Below are 22,903 nucleotides of genomic sequence, written 5' to 3'. Positions count from 1 at the left end.
GGTCATTATAGCCTTGGTGACCTGCATGTACACCTCTGGATGGTTTCCAGGAGCCAGAAAGTCTGAAGTAACCAGATGGCCGCAAAGGGAAGTGAAACAACTTGTTTCTGCCTCAACTAATTGCTCTCCCCCTGCAACCTGCAACCATTGTTCCTGCTTAGCCTGGGGAACTTCCCCCCAACACTGGGTTTCTCAGGACCCCCACCCCTGTAACTCTGTAATTTACCACACCCTCCCCTCTCCTTGCCACCGATAACCCCCACCCTTATGACCCTTTTGACCACACCTGTTTGTAATAGATAACCCTACCATTGTGATCATGCATCCCCTGACTCCCTTCCCCTCCCTAAAATAAATTACCACCTTTAACTGACCATGTGTCCCAAACTATATAACCTGTCCCCCTTACTCCCCCTTCACCTAACTCCTTTCTTGGACTTGGCCCGCTTGCACCCAAGCACGAAATAAACGGCCTTGTTGCCCACACAAAGCCTGTCTGGTGGTCTCTTTATGTGAGCAACGAGCCTAACATGCACGATTATGCCTAGCTAATTTTTTTTTTTTTTTTTGAGAGGGAGTTTCGCTCTTGTTACCCAGGCTGGAGTGCAATGGCACGATCTTGGCTCACCGCAACCTCCGCCTCCTGGGTTTAGGCAATTCTCCTGCCTCAGCCTCCTGAGTAACTGGGATTACAGGCACGCGCCACCATGCCCAGCTAGTTTTTTGTATTTTCAGTAGAGACAGGGTTTCACCATGTTGACCAGGATGGTCTCGATCTCTTGACCTCGTGATCCACCGGCCTCGGCCTCCCAAAGTGCTGGGATTACAGGCTTGAGCCACCACGCCCGGCCTAATTTTTGTACTTTTAACAGACATGGGGTTTCACCATGGTGGTCAGGCTGGACTCGAACTCCAGACTTCGTGATCCACCCACTTTGTGATCAGCCTCCTAAAGTGCTATAATTAAAGCATGAGCCACCATGCCCAGTCTGTTTTTTTTGTTGTTGTTGTTTTTTAATATAGTGTATCAGAAATAGCACTGAGTCAATTTCTTAACCCCTGAAGAATACACTTTATTTTTTTTTTTTGAGATGGAGTCTCGCACTGTTGCCTAGGCTGGAGTGCAGTGGCACGAACTCAACCTCTGCCTCTCAGGTTCAAGTGATTCTCCTGCCTCAGCCTCTCAAGCAGCTGGGATTATAGGTGTGTGCCACTGTGTCTGGCTAGTTTTTGTATTTTTAGTAGAGATAGGGTTTCGCCATGTTGGCCAAGCTGGTCTTGAACTCCTGACCTCAAGTGATTCACACACCTCGGCCTTCCAAAGTGCTGGGATTACAGGTATAAGCCACCCTACCTGGCCCACACTTTCTTTATATACTGACTGTACTCCTATATCTATCCATTTCAGATGATGTTAAGGAATAACTTGTGTCCTAGATTATATAGATCCAACAGTGGTATGAGAAGAACCACGGACATGGCCAGGAGGTGTAATCATGCCTGTAATCCAAGCACTTTGGGAGGCAGAGGTGTGTGAATCACTTGAGGTCAGGAGTTTGAGACCAGCCTGGCCTACATGGTGAAACCTCGCCTCTACTGAAAATACAAAAATTAGTCGGGCGTGATGGCACATGCCTGTAGTCCCAGCTAGTTGAGAGGCTGAGGCAGGAGAATCACTTGAACCCAGGAGGTCAAGGCTGCAGTGAGCCAAAATCGCACCACTGTACTCCAGCCTGGGTGATAGAGCTCTTGACATATCTCTTAAAAAAAAAAAAAAGGCAGGGCACGGTGGCTCACGCCTGCAATCCCAGCACTTTGGGAGGCTGAGGCAGGCAGATCACGAGGTCAAGAGACCGAGACCACCCTGGCCAACATGGTGAAACCCCATCTCTACTAAAAGTACAAAAAATTAGCCGGGCGTGGTGGTGCATGCCTGTTGTCCCAGCTACTTGGGAGGCTGAGGCAGGAGAATTGCTTGAAACCAGAAAAAAGAAGATGCAGTGAGCCAGGATCACGCCACTGCACTCCAGCCTGGCAACAGAGTGAGACTCTGTCAAGAAAAAAAGAAATAAATAAATACAAAAATTAGCTGCATGTGGTGGTGGGCACCTGTAATCCCAGCTACTCAGAAGGCTGGAGAATCCTTTGAACCCAAGAGGCAGAGGTTGCAGTGAGCCAGAATCATGCCACTGCACTCCAGCCTGGGTGACAGAGTGACACTCCTCTCATTTAAAAAAAAAAAAAAAAGGAAGAAGGAGGAGGAAGAGGAGGAGGAAAGAAGAATAAAGAACCAAGAAGAAAGAAGAAGGAAGAAGAAGACAGAAGCAGCAGCAGCACAGACATGACACAGATAAAGAAGAAAAGAGGTCTGAAGCCTGAACTTTGGACACATCAATATTTAGGAATCTGGAAGGGGAAGGAGAGCAGGATAAAGAGACTGAAAAAGGAAGGGCAGGTTGATGTCTGCAAGGAAACCAGGAGAGCATCATGCCCCAGAGCCCAGGGAAAGAAGCATTTCAAGGAAAAGGCAGAGGTTAACTGTGCCCACTGCCATTGAGAAGGCAAAAACAAGGACTGAGAGTCAGTTCACTCTGGAATGGGCAAAGTAGAGGCCATCGGTATATATCCTGCTAAGAGGGGAGGGACTGCAGGGGAAGATGGGAGTGGGGCAACCAGTAAGCAGACTCTTGCATATCCAGGTGAGAAATGTTAGTGGTAGTGGAGGTAGAAAGCACTGGTTGGATTATTATTTTATTTTATTTATTTATACATATAATTTTCTTATTATTTTTTAAGATGGAGTCTCACTCTGTCAACCAGGTTGGAGTGCAGTGGTGCCATCTCGGCTCACTGCAACCTCTACCTCCTGGGTTCAAGTGATTCTTCCTCTTCAGCCTCCCAAGTAGCTGAGATTACAGGTATGAGCCACTGCACTCCACTGGATTATAATAGAGACAGACCCAACAGGACTTGCTGATGGCTTATCTGGGTGGAGGCGGGGTGAAGAAAACAGTAGTCAAGGATGATGATAGCTTTCTGGCCTGAGCAACCTGTTGAATATGATGCCACTTCCCAAGATGAGGGAAGGCTGAATTTGAGTTGGGAGAGGGCCCTGTGTTGGACACATTAAGTTTGCAGACATCCAGCTGGAGATGCTGATGGCTAACGAGAAAGTCAGATACACACATCTTGGACCACAGGAGAAATTCACAGCTGGAGATACAGGTTTGGGAGTCAGCAGCATATTTATGGGATTTTTTTTTTTTTTTTTTTAAAGATGGGGTTTCACCATGATGGCCAGGCTGGTCTTGAATTTCTGACCTCAGGTGATCCACCCACCTCAGCCTCCCAAAGTGCTAGAATTACAGGCATGAGCCACTGCGCCCGGCTATGGGATCTATTTTTGTTGTTGTTGTTTACATCCACTTAATACTCAGAGTTGAAAAACAACAATCCCCTCCCTCGCTCTTTACTACCCAGCACCTCTGAGTCTCATGCCCAAAAATAACCTCTTTCAACTCTTTGTGTTTCTTCTATATTTATCTTCATATTTCTAAATAAAGAGATTATATAATTTGATTTTTTAATTTTTGCTATTATCTGCAAAAATTTCCTATATAAGAAATTAGAATTTTGCTCTCTTACTTTCCCCAAATTCATATACATACTCATTTTTTTCCTTTTCTTTCTTTCTTTCTTTTTTTTGAGACAGAGTCTTGCACTGTTGCCTGGGCTGGAGTGCAGTGGCGTGATCTTGGCTCACTGCCTTCTCCAATTCCCAGGTTCAAGAGGTTCTCCTGCCTCAGCCTCCTGAGTAGCTGGGATTACAGGCATCTGCCACCAGGCCTGGCTAATTTTTTGTATTTTTAGTAGAAGCAGGGTTTCACCATGTTAGCCAGGGTGGTCTTGAACACCTGACCTTGTGTTCTACCTGCCTTGGCCTCCCAAAGTGCTGGCATTATGGGTGTGAGCCACCGCACCTGGCCATATGTACTCATTTATGTCTTCTTTCTTGCAGCCTCTCAATCCAGTAAGCAGTATTATAATTTTGGATTAAATCAATATTCAGAATCTGCAATATCACTACCTAAATAGTAGCCACAGTTAGGCCATGTAAATCAGCCTTCTGATTTACCTAGAATAATCACCTCATTTTTTGTTTATATAGTTTTGTTGTTGTTGTTTTTTAAGTCAGGGTCTCACTCTGCACCCAGGCTGGAATGCAGTGGCATGATCTCCGCTCTCTGCAGCCTCAACCTCCTGGGCTCAATCAATATCCCACCTCAGCCTCTTGAGTAGCTGGGACCACAGGTACCTGCCACCACACTTGGCTACATTTTTGTATTTTTTGCAGAGACACAGTTTTGCCATGTTGCTCAGGCTAGTCTTGAACTCCAGGGTTCCAGTGTTCCACCCACCTCAGCCTCCCAGAGTGCTGAGATTACAGGTGTGAGCCACCATACCCAGCCTATATAGTTTTTACAACTACTTTAGCCCCAAGATCTCCAACAGATATGAATGATATTTTAAGCCATGGAAGTCACTTAAGGAGAGACTGTGATAGAAACAAGGGAGGGCACACCAGGCTGGCTGTTTGGGAGGCTAAAGTGAGAGGACTGCTTGAACCCAGGAGTTTGAGGCCAGTCTGGGCAACACAGACATTCCATCCATTAAAAAGAATAAAACAGGCTGGGCAGGGTGGCTGTAAACCCAACACCTTGGGAGGCCAAGGCAGGAGAATCACCTGAGGTCGTGAGTTTGGGACTAGCCTGGCCAATAGAAACCCCGTCTCTACTAGAAAATACAAAAATTAGCTAGGTGTGGTGGTACATGCCTGTAGTCCCAGCTACTCGGGAGGCTGAGGCAGGAGAATCACTGAAACGTGGAAGGCGGAGGTTGCAGTGAGCCGAGATCGCACCACTGCACTCAAGAGACTCTGCAACAGAGCAAGACTCCATCTCAAAAAAAAAACCAAGACATCTATAAAAAAGAATGCTTCAAGGAAGGAGTAACCAATTAATGATGTCAAAAGCTCTTGAGAGGTTAAATAGGTTAGTTAAGTGGGTTAATCTAACTTTTGAACCAAATATATGGCCTATTTAATAAATTTACATGTCCTGATTTAGACTTGATTTTACCACAGCTGAAAAGAAATAAATCAAACAATTGTGAAAGTACAAATACAGGGTCATACGTTCTAAGCATCAGAATTGTTTCTAGCTTTCTAAGGGAAAAAACTCAATTATTTTACTTCTCACCTAAATCTTACCTGAATCCAGTCTCCGAGGTAATATTGCTGGGGTAAGCACAGATTTTTTCTTCTTCAAGTATATCAGGCTCTGGTTTAGCTTTATTAAATTTCCGGATTTTCACTAAAATTACAAAAGTCATTATTAGATCCAATTCTGAAAAACAAGTCTATTTTCATTTCTTCAAATTATGTTAATTTGCTGTTCTTATTAATGTCCTCAAGTATTTGAAAGTCTACTATGTGCCAGGCCTGTACTAAGCGCTGAATACAGGGATTACATTAGCACTAAAAATGGCAATAATAGGTGATATTTAACGTGCACTTAGAATATATGAGGCACAGTTTAAATGGTTTACATGGATGCCCTCATTCAGTTCGCATAATGCATGAAATGGATGCTCTTATTACCCCTCAGTGAAGTCCAGAGATACTGAGCAACTAGCCAGCCATCTAAATCAGAAATCGTGACTTCCTCTGGTCCAGGGGAAAATAAACATAATAAGCCTATCTAAGACAGTCTAGAAAGTACCTTCAATAGAAACTTGCACAAGGAGTTGTCAAGCTGTTATTTGCCCTGGAAAGCAGTGTGTAACTCAACAGGAGGTATCAGAGAAGGGAAAGAGGATAGAGCTTGAGCCCATCCTTGAGAATTAACACCAGAATTAATCACACATACTAGGAGAATAAAGAAGGGTGTTTCAGGCGCAGGAATCTGAACGAGTGCTATGGTCTTCAGAAGGTACATGTATGTACGGGTGTGAGGATGTATAGACAAGGGGTGAGGCTGGGAAGGTGGGCAGAGAATGCATCAGGAGTGACTATTGTGTCATGCAAGACATTTAGATTTTTTTTTTTTTTGAAATGGAGTCTTGCTCTGTCTCCCAGGCTGGAGTACACTGGTACAATCTCAGCTCACTGCAACCAATGCCTCCGCCTCCCAGGTTCAAGCAATTCTCTCACCTCAGCCTCCCAAGTACCTGGGATTATAGGTGCATGCCACTACACCCAGCTATTTTTTTGTATTTCCAATAGAGACGGGGTTTCACCATGTTGGCCAGCTGGTCTCAAACTCTTGGTCTCAAGTCATTTGCCTGCCTTGGCCTCCCAAAGTGCTGGGATTACAGGTGTGAGCCACCAGGCCTGGCCCAAGACATTTAGATTTTATCCTCAGAGCAACTGGCAGTCATTGAAAGGATCTCACCATCATCCCTGAAAAGCAGATTAGGTAGAGGCCATTCAAGGAGAGCCTTTTAGGCTGGGCATGGTCGCTCATGTCTGTAATCCCAGCGCTTTAGAAGTCCAAGGCAGGTGGAACACCTGAGGTCACGAGTTCGAGGCCAGCCTGGCCAACATGTCGAAATGCCATCTCTACTAAAAATACAAAAATTAGCTGGGCATGGTTGTGAGCACCTATAATCCCAGCTACTCAGGAGGCTAAGGCAGGAGAATCACTTGAATCCAGGAGGTAGAGGTTGCAGTGAATTGAGATCACACCATTGCACTCCAGCCTGGGCAACAAGAGCAAAACTCTGTTTCAAAAAAAGAAAAAGAGCTTTTTAGGCCACAATAAAACTTTAGATTTTTTTTCCCCCTCAGCCATTAGAAAACTCTGGGCAGGGAAACTGTTAATAGAGGTAACTATGAACAAGATCACTTTGGCAGGAATAAGGAATATGAATGAGTGGACAGAGGGAAACAGACTTGTAAGGTGTCTATGGCTGTAGTCATGCAAGAGATGATGAGTACCCAACCAAGGCAGTGGCAGGGACCAAAAAAAAGAAACCAAGTTCAAAGACAGGTAGACCAAATAAAACTGATGACTGATCACCAATCCTATCTAGTTCTTGGGGAGTGAAGAAGAAAGAAGAAGCTAGATGACACCTACATTTCTAGGGTTCTGATTTATCATGGATGCAGGCTGGTATTGTTAACTGAGCTAGAAGTGGAGGGTTAGGATGGAGGGAAATTTTGAAGAAAATAATGTTCAGTTCAATTCTGATCTTGTTGGTGTCTGTGGGACATGTAGATGAAAACTTCACCAAGCAGATGAATATATAAAAGTTTGGGACCAGGCACGGTGGCTCACGCCTGTAATCCCAACACTTTGGGAGCCTGAGGTGGGTGTATCACTTGAGGTCAGGAGTTCAAGACCACCTGGCCAACATGGGGAAACCCATCTCCACTAAAAATACAAAAATTAGCTGGGCATGGTGGTGCATGCCTGCAGCCCCAGCTACTTGAAAGGCTGAGGCAGAGATTGTGCCATTGGACTATAGCCTGGATGACAGAGTGAAACTTTGTCTCAAAAAAAAAAGGGGGGGAGAAACAGCATGGGATGAGACAAGTCCCAATGAAGGGAGTGACTGTCAACTCAGATTGTCACCCATCTATGAGGAGCTCCAAATGAATCAGAGTATTTAGCACATGAGCTGGGAGAGGGAAGGCAGGTTAGGCTCAGGCACCAAATTTTTTAAATGTTCCACATATTATTCTTTCCTTTTTTATAAGAACTTTACTGTGATGCAGTTCACACATATCATGCAGCTTACCCTTGTGTACAAGTCAATGATTTCAGCATATTCAAAGAGTTGTGTAAACATCTCCACAATCAATTATGGAACATTTTCATATCTCCAAAAAAACCCTGTAGTCACTCCTCATTTGTCCCCTCCCTCTAGCTTTAGGAAACCACTAATCCATTTTTGTTTCTACAGAAGTGCCTGCTCAGCCAGATGGTGGTGGCTCACACCTGTAATCCCAACACTTTGGGAGGCCGAGGCAGGTGGATCACGAGGTCAGGAGTTCAAGACCAACCTGACCAACATGGTGAAACCCAGTCCCTACTAAAAATACAAAAACTAGTCAGGCGTGGTGGCACACACCTGTAAACCCAGCTACTCAGGAGGCTGAGGGAGGAGAATTGCTTGAACCCAGGAGGCAGAGGTTGCAATGAGCCGAGATCATGCCATTGTACTCCAGCCTGGGCAACAGCGCGAGACACTCTGTCTCAAAAAAAAAAGTGCCAGCTCAGCCAGGCTTGGTGGCTCACACCTGTAATCCCAGCACTTTGGGAGGCCAAGACAGGTGGATCACCTGAGGTCAGGAGTTCGAGACCACCCTGACCAACATGGAGAAACCCCATCTCCACCAAAAATGCAAAATGAGCTGGGCATGATGGCACATGTCTGTAATCCCAGCTGCTTGGGAGGCTGAGGCAGGAGAATCACTTGAACCCGAGAGGCAGAGATTGCAGTGAGCCAAGATCACACCACTGCACTCCAGCCTGGGCAACAAGAGTGAAACTCCATCTTAAAAAAAAGAAGTGCCTGCTCTGGGCATTTCACGTACATAGAATCATATAATGTGGAGTTTTTTGTGACTGTCTTCTTTCACTTTGCACAAATTTTCAAGGTACATCCACATTGTATGTATATCAGCACATTCATCCAATCCATGTATTAATTCCTTTTTATGGTAGAATTAAATTCCACTGTACGGATAGAACATATTTTATTTATCTACTCATCAGTTTACTCCAACAACATTGGGCTGTGTCCACTTTCTATTATGAATAATGCTGTTTTGAACATTCATATGCCTATTTTTGTGTCAATACATGTTTTCAGCTCTCTTGGATATATACCTAGGAGTATAATTGCTGAGCCACAGGGTAAATCTATGTTTAACCCTTTGAGGAACTGCACACTTTACATACGATTCTTTTTTTTTCCCCTACATATGATTCTGATGTGCATTCTCAGCTGAGAACTAGGTTGACGAAACTAGCTAGAGGTTAAACAGAAAAGTGAAAAGATTAGGAGATTTGCACAGAGTTCATCAGAAAGCACCAGGAAGGAAGCAGGCAGCCAAAGAATAAAGTGAGGAAATTTAACTAGAAGCCCTTAACTTTTAGCAGTCAAGAAAACTAGAAATGACAAGCATCTTAAGGCCAGAAATGGAACTGGGCACAGAAGATGAGGCTCTATACTGCCAGGCTAGGAATGACCAAGACTACGCCTTGAGGTTCCTCCACTGAAGGGTCTAGGAGAACACTCAGCAAAGGAGAACAAAGTGAGGCAGCTGGAGAGGCAGGCAAGAGACCAGGAAAGCAAGAGTCCCAGAACAAGGGAAGGACCATTTTAAGCAGGGAGTGAAACAATAAGTCAAATGTCACTGAAAGATCAGGTAAGTTGTTTAGTTCCTGTCTCATCTCCCTAAAATAGCATCTCAACATAATAATTCCTAAATAAAGAAACTCAGAACAGGTCCTCTCTTAGATATAGAAGACAGAAGTTTCTTGGATTGGAGTATTGGGGATAACAGTGATATGGTATTAAAGTAAAAGTAAGAGGCAGAAATAAAAGAGGTACCTATAGTCTGACAATATAAAAATGTCCATCTTTCAGGCCAGGCATGGTGGTTCCCACCTGTCAACCCAGCACATTGGGAGGCTGAGGTGGGTGGACCACCTGAGGTCAGGAATTTGAGACCAGCCTGGCCAACATGATGAAACTCCATCTCTACTAAAAATACAAGAAATTAGCTGGGCGTGGTGGCACATGCCAGTAGTCCCAGCTACTTGGGAAGCTGAGTACTTAAATCCAGGAGACAGAGGGTGCCATGAACCAAGATCGCAACACTGCACACCAGCCTGGGTGATAGAGTGAAACATCATCTCAAAAAAAAAAGTCCACCTTTCAGACTCATCTCTGCAGTTTTTGAATAATTTGTTGTTGTTAGAGACAGGGTCTCACTCTGTCACCCAGGGTGGAGTATAGTGGTGTGATCATGGCTCACTGTAACCTTGAATTCCTGGGCTCACACAATCCTCTGGCCTCAGATTCCCAAGTAACGGAGACTACAGGTGTGCACCACCACACCTGGCTAATTAAAAAAACATGCTGTAGAAAAAGGGCCTCACTAAGTTGCCCAGGCTGGTCTCGAACTCCTAACCCATCTTGGTCTCCCAAAGCACTGGGATTACAGGTGTGAGCCACTACAACCAGCCCTTAAAGTAAGTTAAATTGAATGCATTTGGCATTTTTCAGATCACAGGTCAGGCAATAACACTAAAGCAATCACATGTAACAAGAATTTTCCCTTCATCCTTCCCATAATAAGCCAAGGAAAGCACACATGCTAGAATATCAAAATACTAAAAAGAGAGACGGGCTTGGTCACTATTTACAGATTTTTTCACCCTGTAAGTTTGGGCTAAATACAGTTTTGTTTTGTTTTCCTTTTAACTTTAAAAAATTTGGGGGCCAGGCACAGTGGTTCACACTTGTAATCCCAGCACTTTGGGAGGCTGATGGGAAGGACTGCTTGAGCTCAGGAGCTGGAGACCACGTTGGGCAAGACCCTGTATCAGTTATATATATATATACATATATATATGTGTGTGTGTGTGTGTGTGTAAAATATATATATATATATATATGTATATATAATATAAATAAGAAAAAAAATTTACCCAGCTGAATTTTAGATTCATAAATGCAGTTTTTGCATCTATAATTTAGCTACGAATTAACTTATTTTTATTTATTTTTCATTTCTTTTTCTTTTCTGTTCTTTTTTTTTTTGAGATAACAGAGTCTTGCTGTCGCCCAGGCTGGGGTATAGCAGGGTGATCGTGGCTCACTGCAATCAACCTCCCAGGCTCAAGCAATCCTCCTGCCTCAGTCTCCCTAGTAGCTGGGACTCCAGCTGTGCACCACCATAGCTGGCTAATTTTTTAAAATAGAGATTAGATTTCCCTTTGTTGCCCAAGCTGGTCTGAAACTCCTGGGCTCAAGAGATCCTCCCACATCAGCCTCCTAAAGTGCTGGGATTATAGATATGAACCACTGTGACTGGCCTATTTCTTAATTTTTAATTTTAAATGCCAAGCTGACGTTTCAGTGAACCAAAAGTTTGTGAATTATTTTGCTGTTGTTGTTTTAAGAGACAGAGTCTTACTCAGCCTGGAGTGCAGGCACGTGATCTCAGCTCACTGCAACCTCTGCCTCCCAGGCTCAAGTGATTCTCCCACTTCAGCCTCCCGAGGGGCTGGGACCACAGGCATGCACCACCATACGTGGCTAATTTTTTGTATTTTGGGTGGAGATGGGGTTTCACCATGTTGTCCAGGCTGGTCTTGAACTCCAGAGCTCAAGTGATCTACCTGCCTCAGCCTCCCAAAGTGCTGATATTACAGGCTTGAGGTGCCATTCCCAGCCCAAAAAGTTTGTGTCTTGTTTTAATGGAAAAGTTTCACTTGCACTGACAAAAATTAATTAATGACACAATTTTAGAAGAACTGGGTCTTACTGGTGGTGGTTGTACCTTCCTGTTGGTTTGAAATTAAAGACGTCTGGATGTGGTTTTCACTCAGATACACAGAGAACATCCTTGTCACTAAGAAAATGAGCTATACTTTAAACTAGGAGGAAAAGAAGTAGTTCAAAGTTCCTTTAAGAACAGCCTCATTATAATTCTCACCTGTGTAAATGAGGAGACACATGAGGGAACAGATGAGTTCCAGGGCCAGGAGGGCCAGAATGAGGTCAAGATACAATCTCCCAGGCTCCGGGAAGGAGTGTTGCATGCACAGTATGAGGAGAAGCACTGTGTTGCCTGAGGAGGACAAACAGAAAACACAGCGTGTAATGAGAAAGAAATGTATGGTCTTTGGCCAACATATACTTGGTCTTTGTCTGGTTCCCAACACAGAGTTCCTAAAACACTTGTAATTTCCTGAGTGATCAGAGCCTTCAGAAATGAACACCCAGGCCAGGCGCAGTGGCTCACACCTGTAATTCCAGCATTTTGGGAAGCCAAGGCAAGAGGATTGCTTGAGCCTAGGTGGTTAAGACAGACCAGTTTAGGCAACGTAGCAAGACCCCATCTCTACAAACAAAAAATATATAAAATGTGAGCCAGGCATGATGGCACACACCCGTAGTCCCAGCTACCTGGGATAGCGTAATCTCAGCTCACTGCAACCTCTGCCTCCTGGGTTCAAGCGATTCTCCTGGGAGGCTAAGGTGGGAGGTCTGCTTGAGTCAGGAAGATTGAGGTGCCGTGAGCTGACGTCACGCCACTGCACTCCAGCCTGGGCAACAGAGCAAGACCCTATCTCGGGGGGGGGGCGGGGGGGAAGAAAGAACAAAAGACCCAGAGAAAACTATTTTTTTTTGAGATGGCATCTTACTCTGTTGCCCAGGCTGGAGTGAGGTGGCATGATCTCAGCTCACTGCAACCTCCTCCTCCCAGGTTCAAGCAATTCTCCTGCCTCAGCCTCCTGAGTAGCTGGGATCACAGGCCCATGCCACTACACCCAGCTAATTTTTGTATTTTTAGTAGAGACAGGGTTTCACTATGTTGATCAGGCTGGTCTCAAACTCCTCGCCTCATGATCCACCCGCCTCAGCCTCCCAAAGTGCTGGGATTACAGGTGTGAACCTGTACATCACCAGCGCACCTGATGAGAAAACTATTCTTATGCTTACATTTGATGAAGAATGGACAGCCTTGTAGAAATGTGATTGGACAAAATATGATCTAATGGGAATAGACTGAAGGGGGAAACCCAGCAAGGCCTGTTAATTCAGATTATTCTTGGCTTCTCTGTGTAGACTCCTCACCCCCAACCCTCCTGACATATAGGGCAGGACCCCTCCAAAATTAAGAGTCTTCAAGGGAAAAGGGTAAAGAGAGAGAGTAACCTTTCTAGGTTTTATGGCCTGCTTTGGAGAGAGGATTCTAGTTTCTAAGGCCTGCCTTTGGGAAGAGGAGTTCTGGTTTCTACGACTGGCCAGTGAGAAAGAAGGACACGAAAGAGGAGGGCAGGAAGGCAGACACTCCGCTCCTGAGCCTGCTCCAAGCTCCTTTAGTTTGGAGTACGCACCATGCCCCCCCACGCACCCACACTTTGGAGTATGGTGTTCTGAGTCAGCAGGTCCATTTGGTCTTTGTATAGAGTTCCTAAAACCCTTGGAATTTCCTGAGAGAAGTGCCTTTTGTTATTCATGGCAAGTCCTTTCCATCACATCTCATCAGTTTATGCTGATGACATGACTTAGGGTGGGGCCCCTACACAGTCTCATGGTGGGGCTGGTCACCAAGATGACCAGTGATTAGAGCTTTCAGCCCCACCCACGAACCTCAGGGAAGGGCAGAGGAGGAGGGAGGCTGGATTTAAAGTTCTATAAAAACTATTGAATACACATTTTGATGAACTTCTGGGTTGCCAGGAGGGTGGTCCACTCCAACTCCATGTAGACAGAAGCTCCTGTACGTGGGACCCTGCTAGACCTCATGCCATGTACCTCTTCACCTGGCTGTTCATTGATCTCCTTTGTAATAAGCCAGTAAACATAAGTAAAGTGTTTCCCTGAGTTTTGTGAGCCATTCTAGCAAATTACAGAACTCAAGAAGAGAGGGGCCAGGTGCGGTGGCTCACACCTATAATCCCAACACTTTGGGAGGCGGAGGCAGGTGGATCGCTTGAGGTCAGTGTAAGGTCTGACCTCACCATGATAATCTATGTGACCTGCATGTACACCCCAGATGAGTTCCTGAGACATTCTTCTATTGTTTCTTGTTCCAGCCTCAACTGACAAGGCCTTTGGACTCTGTAACCCAGTTTGGCCAACTTAGTGACTCCACACCCTATGACCTCCTCCCAGTTTGGCCAACTTGTTAACTCCACACCCTACAACTCCCTCCCAGCTTGGCCAACCTCCTGACTCAACAACCTACAACCCCTTCCCAGCTTGCAAAAAACTGCCAGCTGTAGCTGGGTAACTTTTGTAACTTTCCACTGCCTCCCCGACAACCTATAAAACCAACTCCTATCCCACCACACTCCACTGACGCCTTTTTCGGCCTCAGCCCACCTGCACCCAGGTGAATAAACAGCCATGTTCCTCACGCAAAGCCTGTTTGGGGGTCTCTTCATTCAGAACACGCGTTTTAACAATCAAGAGTTCAAGAGCATCATGGCCAACATGGCGAAACCCTGTCTCTACTAAAAATACAAAAATTAGCCACGGCTGGAGTGTAGTAGCATGATCTCAGCTCACTGCAACCTCTGCCTCCCAGGTTCAAGCGATTCTCCTGCCTCAGGCTCCTGGGTAGCTGGGATTACAGGCATGTGTCACCATGCCTGGCTAATTTTTTGTATTTTTAGTAGAGACGGGGTTTCACCATGTTGGCCAGGCTAGTCTTGAACTCCTGACTTTTTGATTTGCTCGCCTTGGCCTCCCAAAAGTGCTGGGATTATAGGCGTGAGCCACCGGACCCAGCCAATACGGTTTTACAACATTTTGGAAAGAAATACTAGGAAAAAAAACTTACCCAGAGAAATGAAAGCATTTTCAAAGGAGTTTTCAAAGTACTGGGCAAATCCTACATACCAGCAAGTTCTATGGACATGAAGTTTGCAGTCTGGTGGGAAAGGCATACTGAAATAAAACATTCCCTATAATGGTATGTGCTGTGGACATTACACAAGTCCCCTCCTTGAAAAAGGCCACCCTATACAATATCTTAGCTCAGATGAAAGTTGCTTCAGCTCTGGGTTACCACACCAGCCTCCTTATCAGTTTTGTGCTAACCAAATACACTCTCCAATTATACAGTAACAGTCTAATAACTGATGTCTTTTTTTTTCCTTTGAGACAGAGTCTTACTCTGTTGGCCAGGCTGGCAGGATCTCAGCTCACTGAAACCTCTGCCTCCCTAGTTCAAGTGATTCTCTGCCTCCCTAGCAGCTGGAATTACAGGGGCCTGCCACCACGCCCAGCTAATTTTTGTATTTTTAGTAGAAACAGTTTTTGTTGTTGTTGTTGTTTTAAACAAAGTGTCTCTCTTGTTGCCCAGGCTGGAGTATAATGGCTCGATCTCGGTTCATTGCAACCTCTACCTCCCGGGTTCAAGCAATTCTCATGCCTCAGCATCCAGAGTAGCTGAGATTGCCCACATGTGCCACCACACCCAGCTAATTTTGTATTTTTAGTAGAGACAGAGTTTCTCCATGTTGGTGAGGGTGGTCTCAAACTCTTGACCTCAGGTGATGCGCCCACGTCGGCCTCCCAAAGTGCTAGGATTACAGGTGTGAGCCACTGTGCCCAGCCAGTAGAGACAGGCTTTCTCCATGTTGGCCAGGTTGCTCTGGAACTCCTGGCCTCAAGTGATCCGCCTGCCTTGGCGTCCCAAAGTACTGGGATTACAGGTGTGAGCCACCATGCCTGGCCTACTTTGGTGTTTTTAAAATGGTTTTATAACGATAGACATAGCCTAAATGTTTTCTGTTTTACTTCAATCACCATTTTAAAAAGATTCTAGGTCAGGCACAGTGGTTCACACCTGTAATCCCAACACTTTGGGAGGCTGAGGTGGATGGATCACTTGAGGTCAGGAGTTTGAGACCAGCCTGACCAATATGGTAAAACCCAATCTCTACTAAAAATGCAAAATTAGCCAGGTGTGGTAGTGCACACCTGTAATCTCAGCTACTCAGGAGGCTGGGGCAGGAGAATCACTTGAACCTGGGAGGCGGAGTCTGCAGTGAGCCAAATTGTGCCAGCCTGGGCAATGAGAGTAAAACTTTGTCTCAAAAAAAAAAAAAAAAAAAATTCTAAGGTTAATGGAATACTTGCTATTCACTAAAAATATCTGGAAGAAATAAGTTCCTGTGGGCTGGGGAGGTTCTTTAATGACCACAAGCTAAGAGCTGCCACCCCCGGGATCCAGTGTAGGACCTGCTGCCTCCTAGAAACAAAACCCACGATCTCACCCAGACCTGGACTCCTTCAGTATAAAACGGAGGAAATTATATTTATCACACAGGGTTCTGGTAGGAAGAAATGAACTAACAATGCCTAAGTAGACATGCAGTAAGTGTCATATATCACTATCATTATTATAACAATAATTCTGATTTTCAGTTCTAGGCACATGCTATGCAGCCCCTCCTCCAGACAACTCACAGGGGACTTGCAGTCAGATGCTATGCTACAGGAGAGACCTAGCCTCTCTGGCTCACCGCAGGGCACCAGGCCCAGATATCAGTGCGGACTCCAGTAGGCATTTCCACGAGTCAACTAAGACAGAATGTCTTAGAATGCCAAAGAATCCCAAAGAATGTGGGCCCCTGAGAACTAAGGGTGTGCAGGAAGGACACAATCACTATGCTCTCAGGCCCTAGAATTCCTACTAGGACCTGCTTTATAAATAAGTATTCTTACCAAATTTACCTTCGAGGGAACTGCACTTTTGCATGTCCCCAACCTCTGGCTTCACACTCTGAGGCCCCAGAGAGGAACACTGCTTGACTGGACCCATCTGATGGGGTAAAATATTTTCAGTGAAGGACCAAGTTTTCATTTTAATGGGAAAAGAGCCCCAAATATGCAACTTGGCTATATAACTAATAATAATTGATTTTTTTTTTTTTAAGATGGAGTCTCACTCTATTGGCTCAGGCTGGAATACAGTGGCACCATCTTCGCTCACTGCGACATCCACCTCCCAGGCTTGAGCAATTCTCCCACCTCAGCCTCTCAAGTAGCTGGGATTATAGGTGCCTGCCACCACCTCAGCCATGCCTAGCTAATTTTTTTTTTTTTTTTTTTGTATTTTTAGTAGAGATGGGGTTTCACCATGTTGGCCAGGCCTGTCTCAAACTCCTGACCTCAAGTGACCCACCTGCCTCAGCCTCTCAAAGTGCTGGTATTACAGTCGTAAGCCAAATACATTTTGGCCAGTGCCTGGCCCAAATACATTTTGAACTCTATCAAATATTAGGTTGGGTGCAATGGTTCACGCCTGTAATGCCAGCACTTTGGAAGCCGAGGTTAGCAGATCACCTGAGGTCAGGAGTTTGAAACCACCCTGGCCAACATTGTGAAGCCCTGCCTCTACTAAAAATACAAAAATCAGCTGAGTGTGGTGATGTATGCCTGTAGTCCCAGCTGCTTGGGAGGCTGAGGCAGGAGAATCAGTTGAACCTGGGAGGCAGAGGTTGCAGTGAGCTGAGTTCATGCCACTACACTCCTGCCTGGATAACAGAGCAAGACTCCCTGTCTCAAAAAAAAAAAAAAAAAAAGTGTATTTGGATCTAAGGAAGAACAACAGGTAAATTTAGTAAATATATATATCTTTTTTTGAGATGGAGTTTCACTCGTTACCCAGGTTGGAGTACAGTGGCGTGATCTTGGCTCACTGCGACCTCTGCCTCCTGGGTTCAAGCAATTCTCCTGCCTCAGCCTCCCGAGTAGCTGGGACTACAGGTGTGCGCTACCACACCCAGCTAATTTTTTGTATTTTTAGTAGAGACAGGGTTTCACCATGTTGACCAGAATGGTCTCGATCTCTTGACCTTCTGATCCACCTGCCTCGGCCTCCCAACGTGCTGGGATTATAGGCATGAGCGACCGCGCCCAGCCAAATATTTTTACTTGGTAGAAAAGCAAAGCCTTTTCTCCCACCCTCATCCAAAAATAAATAATTTTTTTTTCTTCTCTAGAAAATAACAAAATGTATCAGGCTAAAGTTAATAATACTATTGTTATTTATAAGTCCTATACCTCCATAGACTGACCTTTTTTTTTTTTTTTTTGCAAATAAGAAATAACTTTTTTTTTTAGATGGAGTCTTGCTCTGTCAACCAGGCTGGAGTGCAGTGGTGTGATTTTTGGCTCACTGTAACCTCCCCATCCCTTGTTCAATCCTACCTCAGCCTCCCAAATAGCTGGGACTACAGGCACCTACCACCACGCCCAGCTAATTTTTTGTGTTTTTAGTGGAGACAGGGTTTCACCATACTAGCCAGGATGGTCTCAATCTCCTGATCTCATGATCTGCCTTCCTTGGCCTCCCAAAGTGCTGGGATTACAGGTATGAGCCACTGCACCTGGCCAATAAAAGATGTTTTTAAAAACAGAAATAAGGTAAATACCTGCTCCATTCCATTTGATTTTCTGGGTCTTCACATAAACATGGTATCACCTGTGATTCTAAAGTTCCAAGTATTTAGAAATAGATCATGTTAAGTTTCACATGTTTAATAAGAATTTGAAAGGCAGATTTTGGAAAGGTTAAAGATCAGACAATCTCTTTGTGAGCTTCAAAAATGCTATTTCCAGACCATCACTTGAGAAAGTGAATATAAACTGGCCACAGATCACGTAAGATCTGTTGTAGGTTAAAACTAAGTTTTTTTCTTTTTTTTAATCTTTGTGTTATCCTGACATCTTCTGGCCAAAAGAAAGTGCTGCATATCTACAGTTAAACATTTTCAAGCTCATTCTCAAAGGAGACAGAAAGCAATAAACGTTTCCTCTTCAAGAGCAGCCAAGATCACCCATCTCTATAAATTGCTTCTCTCTGCTATAGCATAGCCCTTCAGCCTCCACTGAGAATTTTAACGGAGTAGATGAACTTGCAGCCTGCCCTTTACAAAAATGTACTAACAAAAGGAAAAAAAAGAAGTCTCTAATTTGGATTCAATTTTTTTTCTTTTTTTACATAGGGGCATGTCACTCTTTCACCAAGGCTGAAGTGTGGTGCATAATCATAGCTCAGACTCCTAGACTCAAGTGGATCCTCCCACCTCAGCCTCCAAAGTAGTTAGGACTACAGGCACAGGCCACCACACATGGCTAATTTATTGGCTAATTTATTTATTTTGTTTTTATTCATTTATTTATCTATTTATTTATTTTGAGATGGAGTCTCATTCTGTCACCCAGATTGGAGTGACTAGAGTGTAGTGGCACGTTCTCTGCTCACTGCAACCTTCACCTCCTGGGTTCAAGTGATTCTCAGCCTCCCGAGTAGCTGGGACTATAGGCACCCACCACCATGCCCAGCTAATTTTCCTATTTTTCGTACATACAGGGTTTCACCATGTTGGCCAGGCTGGTCTCGAACTCCTGACCCCAAGTGATCCACCCACCTCAGCCAACGAAAGTGCTAGGATTACAGGCATGAGCCACCATGCCCAGCCTTATTTATTTATTTTTTTAAGACAGATTTTTGCTCTTGTCACCCAGGCTGGAGTGCAATGGTATGATCTTGGCTCACTGCAACCTCCACCTCCACGGTTCAAGCAATTCTCCTGCCTCAGCCTCTCAAGTAGCTGGGATTATAGGCACCTGCCACCACACCCAGCTAACTTTTGTATTTTTAGTAGAGACAGGGTTTCACCATGTTGGCCAGGCTGGTCTCGAACTCCTGATGTCAGGTGATCCACCTCTCTTGGCTTCCCAAAGTGCTGGGATTACAGGTGTGAGCCATGGTGCCCAGCCAATTTTTTTTTTTTTTTTTTTTTCAAACTTAACTTGGTGCTCATTTGTTACAGCACTAAATTTCTCATTTTTGGTAGAGATGGGGCAGGGTTATGTTGCCCAGGTTAGTCTCGACCTCCTGGCCTCAAGTAATCCTCCTATCTTGGCCTCCCAAAGGTCTGGGATTATGTGCATGAGCAATTGTGCCCAGCCTGGATTCAAAAAAAATTTTTTTTTCTTTTTCTCTTTTTCTTTTTCTTACTCCTCTCAACCCCCATCCCTCACCAAGTAGGAAGACTACATATGGATTCAATTATTTTCTTTTTTGAGACAGAGTTTCACTCTTGTTGCCCAGGCTGGAATGCAGTGGCACGACCTCAGCTCACTGCAACCTCTGCCTCCCAGGTTCAAGCAATTCTCCTGCCTCAGCCTCCCGAATAGCTGGGGACTACAGGCACACGCCACCACACCTGGCTAATGTTCGTTTTTATTTTTAGTAGAGATGGGGTTTCACCATGTTGGCCAGGCTGTTTGCAAAATCCTGACCTCAGGGGATCCTCCTGTCATGGCCTCCCAAAGTGTTGGGATTACAGGTGTGAGCCACTATGCCTGGCCTGGATTCAAAATTTTTAAAGATTGATTCTAGACTCAAATTGAAAAACAGAATCTTTCTACGAGGTAGAAACTGATACTCAGTTATTTACTACAACTTTTTCTTTCTTTTTTGTTTTTTTGAGACGGGGTCTAACTCTGTCACCAGGGCTAAAGTCTGGAGCACAGTGGCATCATCTCAGCTCAAACAATCCTCCCACTTAAGCCTCCAGAGTAGCTGGGACCACAGGGGCACGCCACCACGCTTGGCTAATTTTTACATTTTTAGTAGAGAGGTGGTTTCATCATGTTGCCCAGGCTGATCTCAAACTCCTGACCTCAAGGGATCTGCCCACCTCAGCCTCCCAAAGTGCTAGGATTACAGGTATAAGACACTGTACCCAGCCCTTTACTGTAGCTTAATGCCAAATTTACCTAAAGAAGTTCAATTTAAGTCCACTAAATCTTTAAAATGTCTGCAACAATAAAGAAAAGCAGGTACTTGTGCATTCTAGGTCCTATATGGATCTTCTGGTCTTGCCTTCCTATATTAGGGCCTGTGTGTTTTTCAAGTTTTCTGTTTGATATAACGCATCTCATTGCATAACAGTCCCTCTTTCCTAGGAACTAACCATTACTGTCTCCTACCACAAGAAAAGCACTGAGCTTCATTTTTAAAAAGTTCCCATCAGGACTGGCTCACACCTGTAATCCTAGTGCTTTGTGAGCCTGAGGCAGGAGGATTGTTTGAGGCCAGGATTCAAGTGACCAGCCTGGGCAACACAGTGAGAACCTGTTTCTACATAAAAGTTTTTTTTTTTTAATTAGCTGGGTATGGTGGTATGCACCTGTAGTCTCAGCTACTTGGGAGGCTGAGGTGGGAGAATTGCTTAGCCCACGAGTTCCAGGCTTCAGTAAGCCATGATGGCGCCACTGCCTTCCAGCCTGGGTGACAGAGGAAGGCCCTGTCCCAGAAAAAATAAAATAAAATAAAATAATTCCCTTTCCTTATCCTCAGAAACATCAAATAGCAATAGCATTTCTTTTTTTTTTTTGAGACGAAGTTTTGCTCTTGTTACCCAGGCTGGAGTGCAATGGCGCGATCTCAGCTCACTGCAACGTTCGCCTCCTGGGATCAGGCAATTCTACTGCCTCAGCCTCCTGAGTAGCTGGGATTACAGGCACACGCCACCATGCCCAGCTAATTTTTTGTATTTTTTTAGTAGAGACAGGGTTTCACCATGTTGACCAGGATGGTCTTGATCTCTTGACCAGCCGCCTCGGCCTCCCAAAGTGCTGGGATTACAGGCGTGAGCCACCGCGCCCAGCCAGCAATAGCATTTCTATCTTTGTGAGATGAGTAAATCATCTGATAACAAAAGAGGGTATAGTTCCACATTTCACATATGCATATGAGGATACCATGTTCATAACAAATCATAGATTTCAAATGAAAATTAAGGCTGTATATTTCATAAGAAAAGCTTTACGACATTAAGGTGATCTGAATTTTAGTGGTCACAACACACATCACCCTTACAAAAATGAGAGAATACATTCAATTCTACAATCAAACTTCATATATTCTTTCTTCTGTCATTTTTGTCCCTCAAGCAACCACGTAGCTGAGAGAAAACTGGACATACCCGAGGAGTGTATCATTAGCCCAAGTCTCTTGAGATGCCTTGTCGATCGGTAGATCAAGTTATAGCCTCGGTTTCTGACTTTGCTGTGGTGGTACTGGAGGTAGCATTCAAGGAGTAAATGGAGAATCCACAAAATAACCTTCCCGAGGATTATGACCGTCTGAACTTTCAGTGGGTTTGTGTAATTTCCTGGGCACTTGTCCTCATTTGGATTAGGATAAGAACAGAGTACACCTGTCAAAAATGCTAAAATAACAAACACAAGCTGGGGGAAAGCAGAGCAGCAGGATTAATGTGCAATATTTGGACTTAGGAAGCAATAACCACCATCCCAGCATATACTCTTATACATATAGCTTCCACTATCCTATCTTTATAAATGAGTTTTTAAATGTATTTTTGTTTTGTTTAAATGTACTTTTGTTTTTTGTGTGGATACGGTCTTGCCCTGTTGCCCAGGATGGAGTGCAGTGGTGTGATCTTGACTTACTGCAGCCTCAACCTCCTGGACTCAAGCAATCCTCCTACCTCAGTCTCTAGAGTAGCTGGGACTACAGGCCCGTGGCTCCACACCTGGCCAATTTTTAAAAAGTTTTTAAAGAGATGGGTTCTTGCTATGGTACCCAGGCTGGTTCAGAGTATGTCATACAAAAAGTCAAAGGAAAGAAGAAAAAGAGGCCACCATCTGGAAACCACAAGGCCACCCCTGCACATGGTGGTACCAAGAAGAAAGTGCCTCAGCTGAGATCTGGGAATTGGGAGGCCATGGTGGAGCCATGCCACAGCTACTAGTTCCCTCAAGGAAAGGGGATACCACCTCTCTCCCCAGTGATTCAGTTCCAAACTCATCTCCCACAGTACACCTCGCCAGAGAGGAATCCCAGCTGCAGGGGAACCCGGGAAATGTGCTGGGGCATATGGTCCCTACAGACAGACAAACCTATTGGTAGGAGGCTGAGCAGAGGCTGAGCAAGTCAATCAACTCCATTCACCATCCTTATAAATACTCAAGGAGTGGTGAGAACGAGCCCCCTTGGTTTTTCACACTGCAGCAGACAACAACAATAACCCCTAGTTCTTCCAAATCTATAATAATCAAAATGGAGGAAGTGATTAAACTGACGGGCAGCGGAGTCACC

At 44.8% G+C, this 22,903-nt stretch overlaps 1 protein-coding gene across 8 annotated transcripts in view; it reads right to left on the bottom strand.

Annotated features, from left to right (window-relative positions):
- The window catches only part of TMEM192 (transmembrane protein 192), a 39,708-nt gene that overhangs the window by 6,070 nt on the left and 10,735 nt on the right, over positions 1-22,903 (bottom strand). For 3 of the 8 annotated variants that reach the window (XM_078366317.1, XM_008992498.4, XM_035292717.3), the window contains 3 exons: positions 21,765-22,029; positions 11,735-11,869; positions 5,270-5,372 (listed from right to left, as the gene is read on the bottom strand). In XM_078366317.1, the coding sequence (XP_078222443.1) occupies positions 5,270-5,372; positions 11,735-11,869; positions 21,765-22,029 (503 nt within the window). Of the gene's footprint in view, positions 1-2,749; positions 2,986-5,258; positions 5,373-11,734; positions 11,870-21,764; positions 22,030-22,903 lie in introns of those variants that run through there. The other 5 variants (XM_078366318.1, XM_035292718.3, XM_078366320.1 and 2 more) reach the window with 3 other exon arrangements.

The sequence above is a fragment of the Callithrix jacchus genome, chromosome 3 (assembly GCF_049354715.1).
Source record: "Callithrix jacchus isolate 240 chromosome 3, calJac240_pri, whole genome shotgun sequence".
NCBI lineage: Eukaryota > Metazoa > Chordata > Mammalia > Primates > Cebidae > Callithrix > Callithrix jacchus.
Note: the sequence above shows the minus strand (reverse complement) of the source record. Positions and strands in the feature narration are given on the sequence as shown.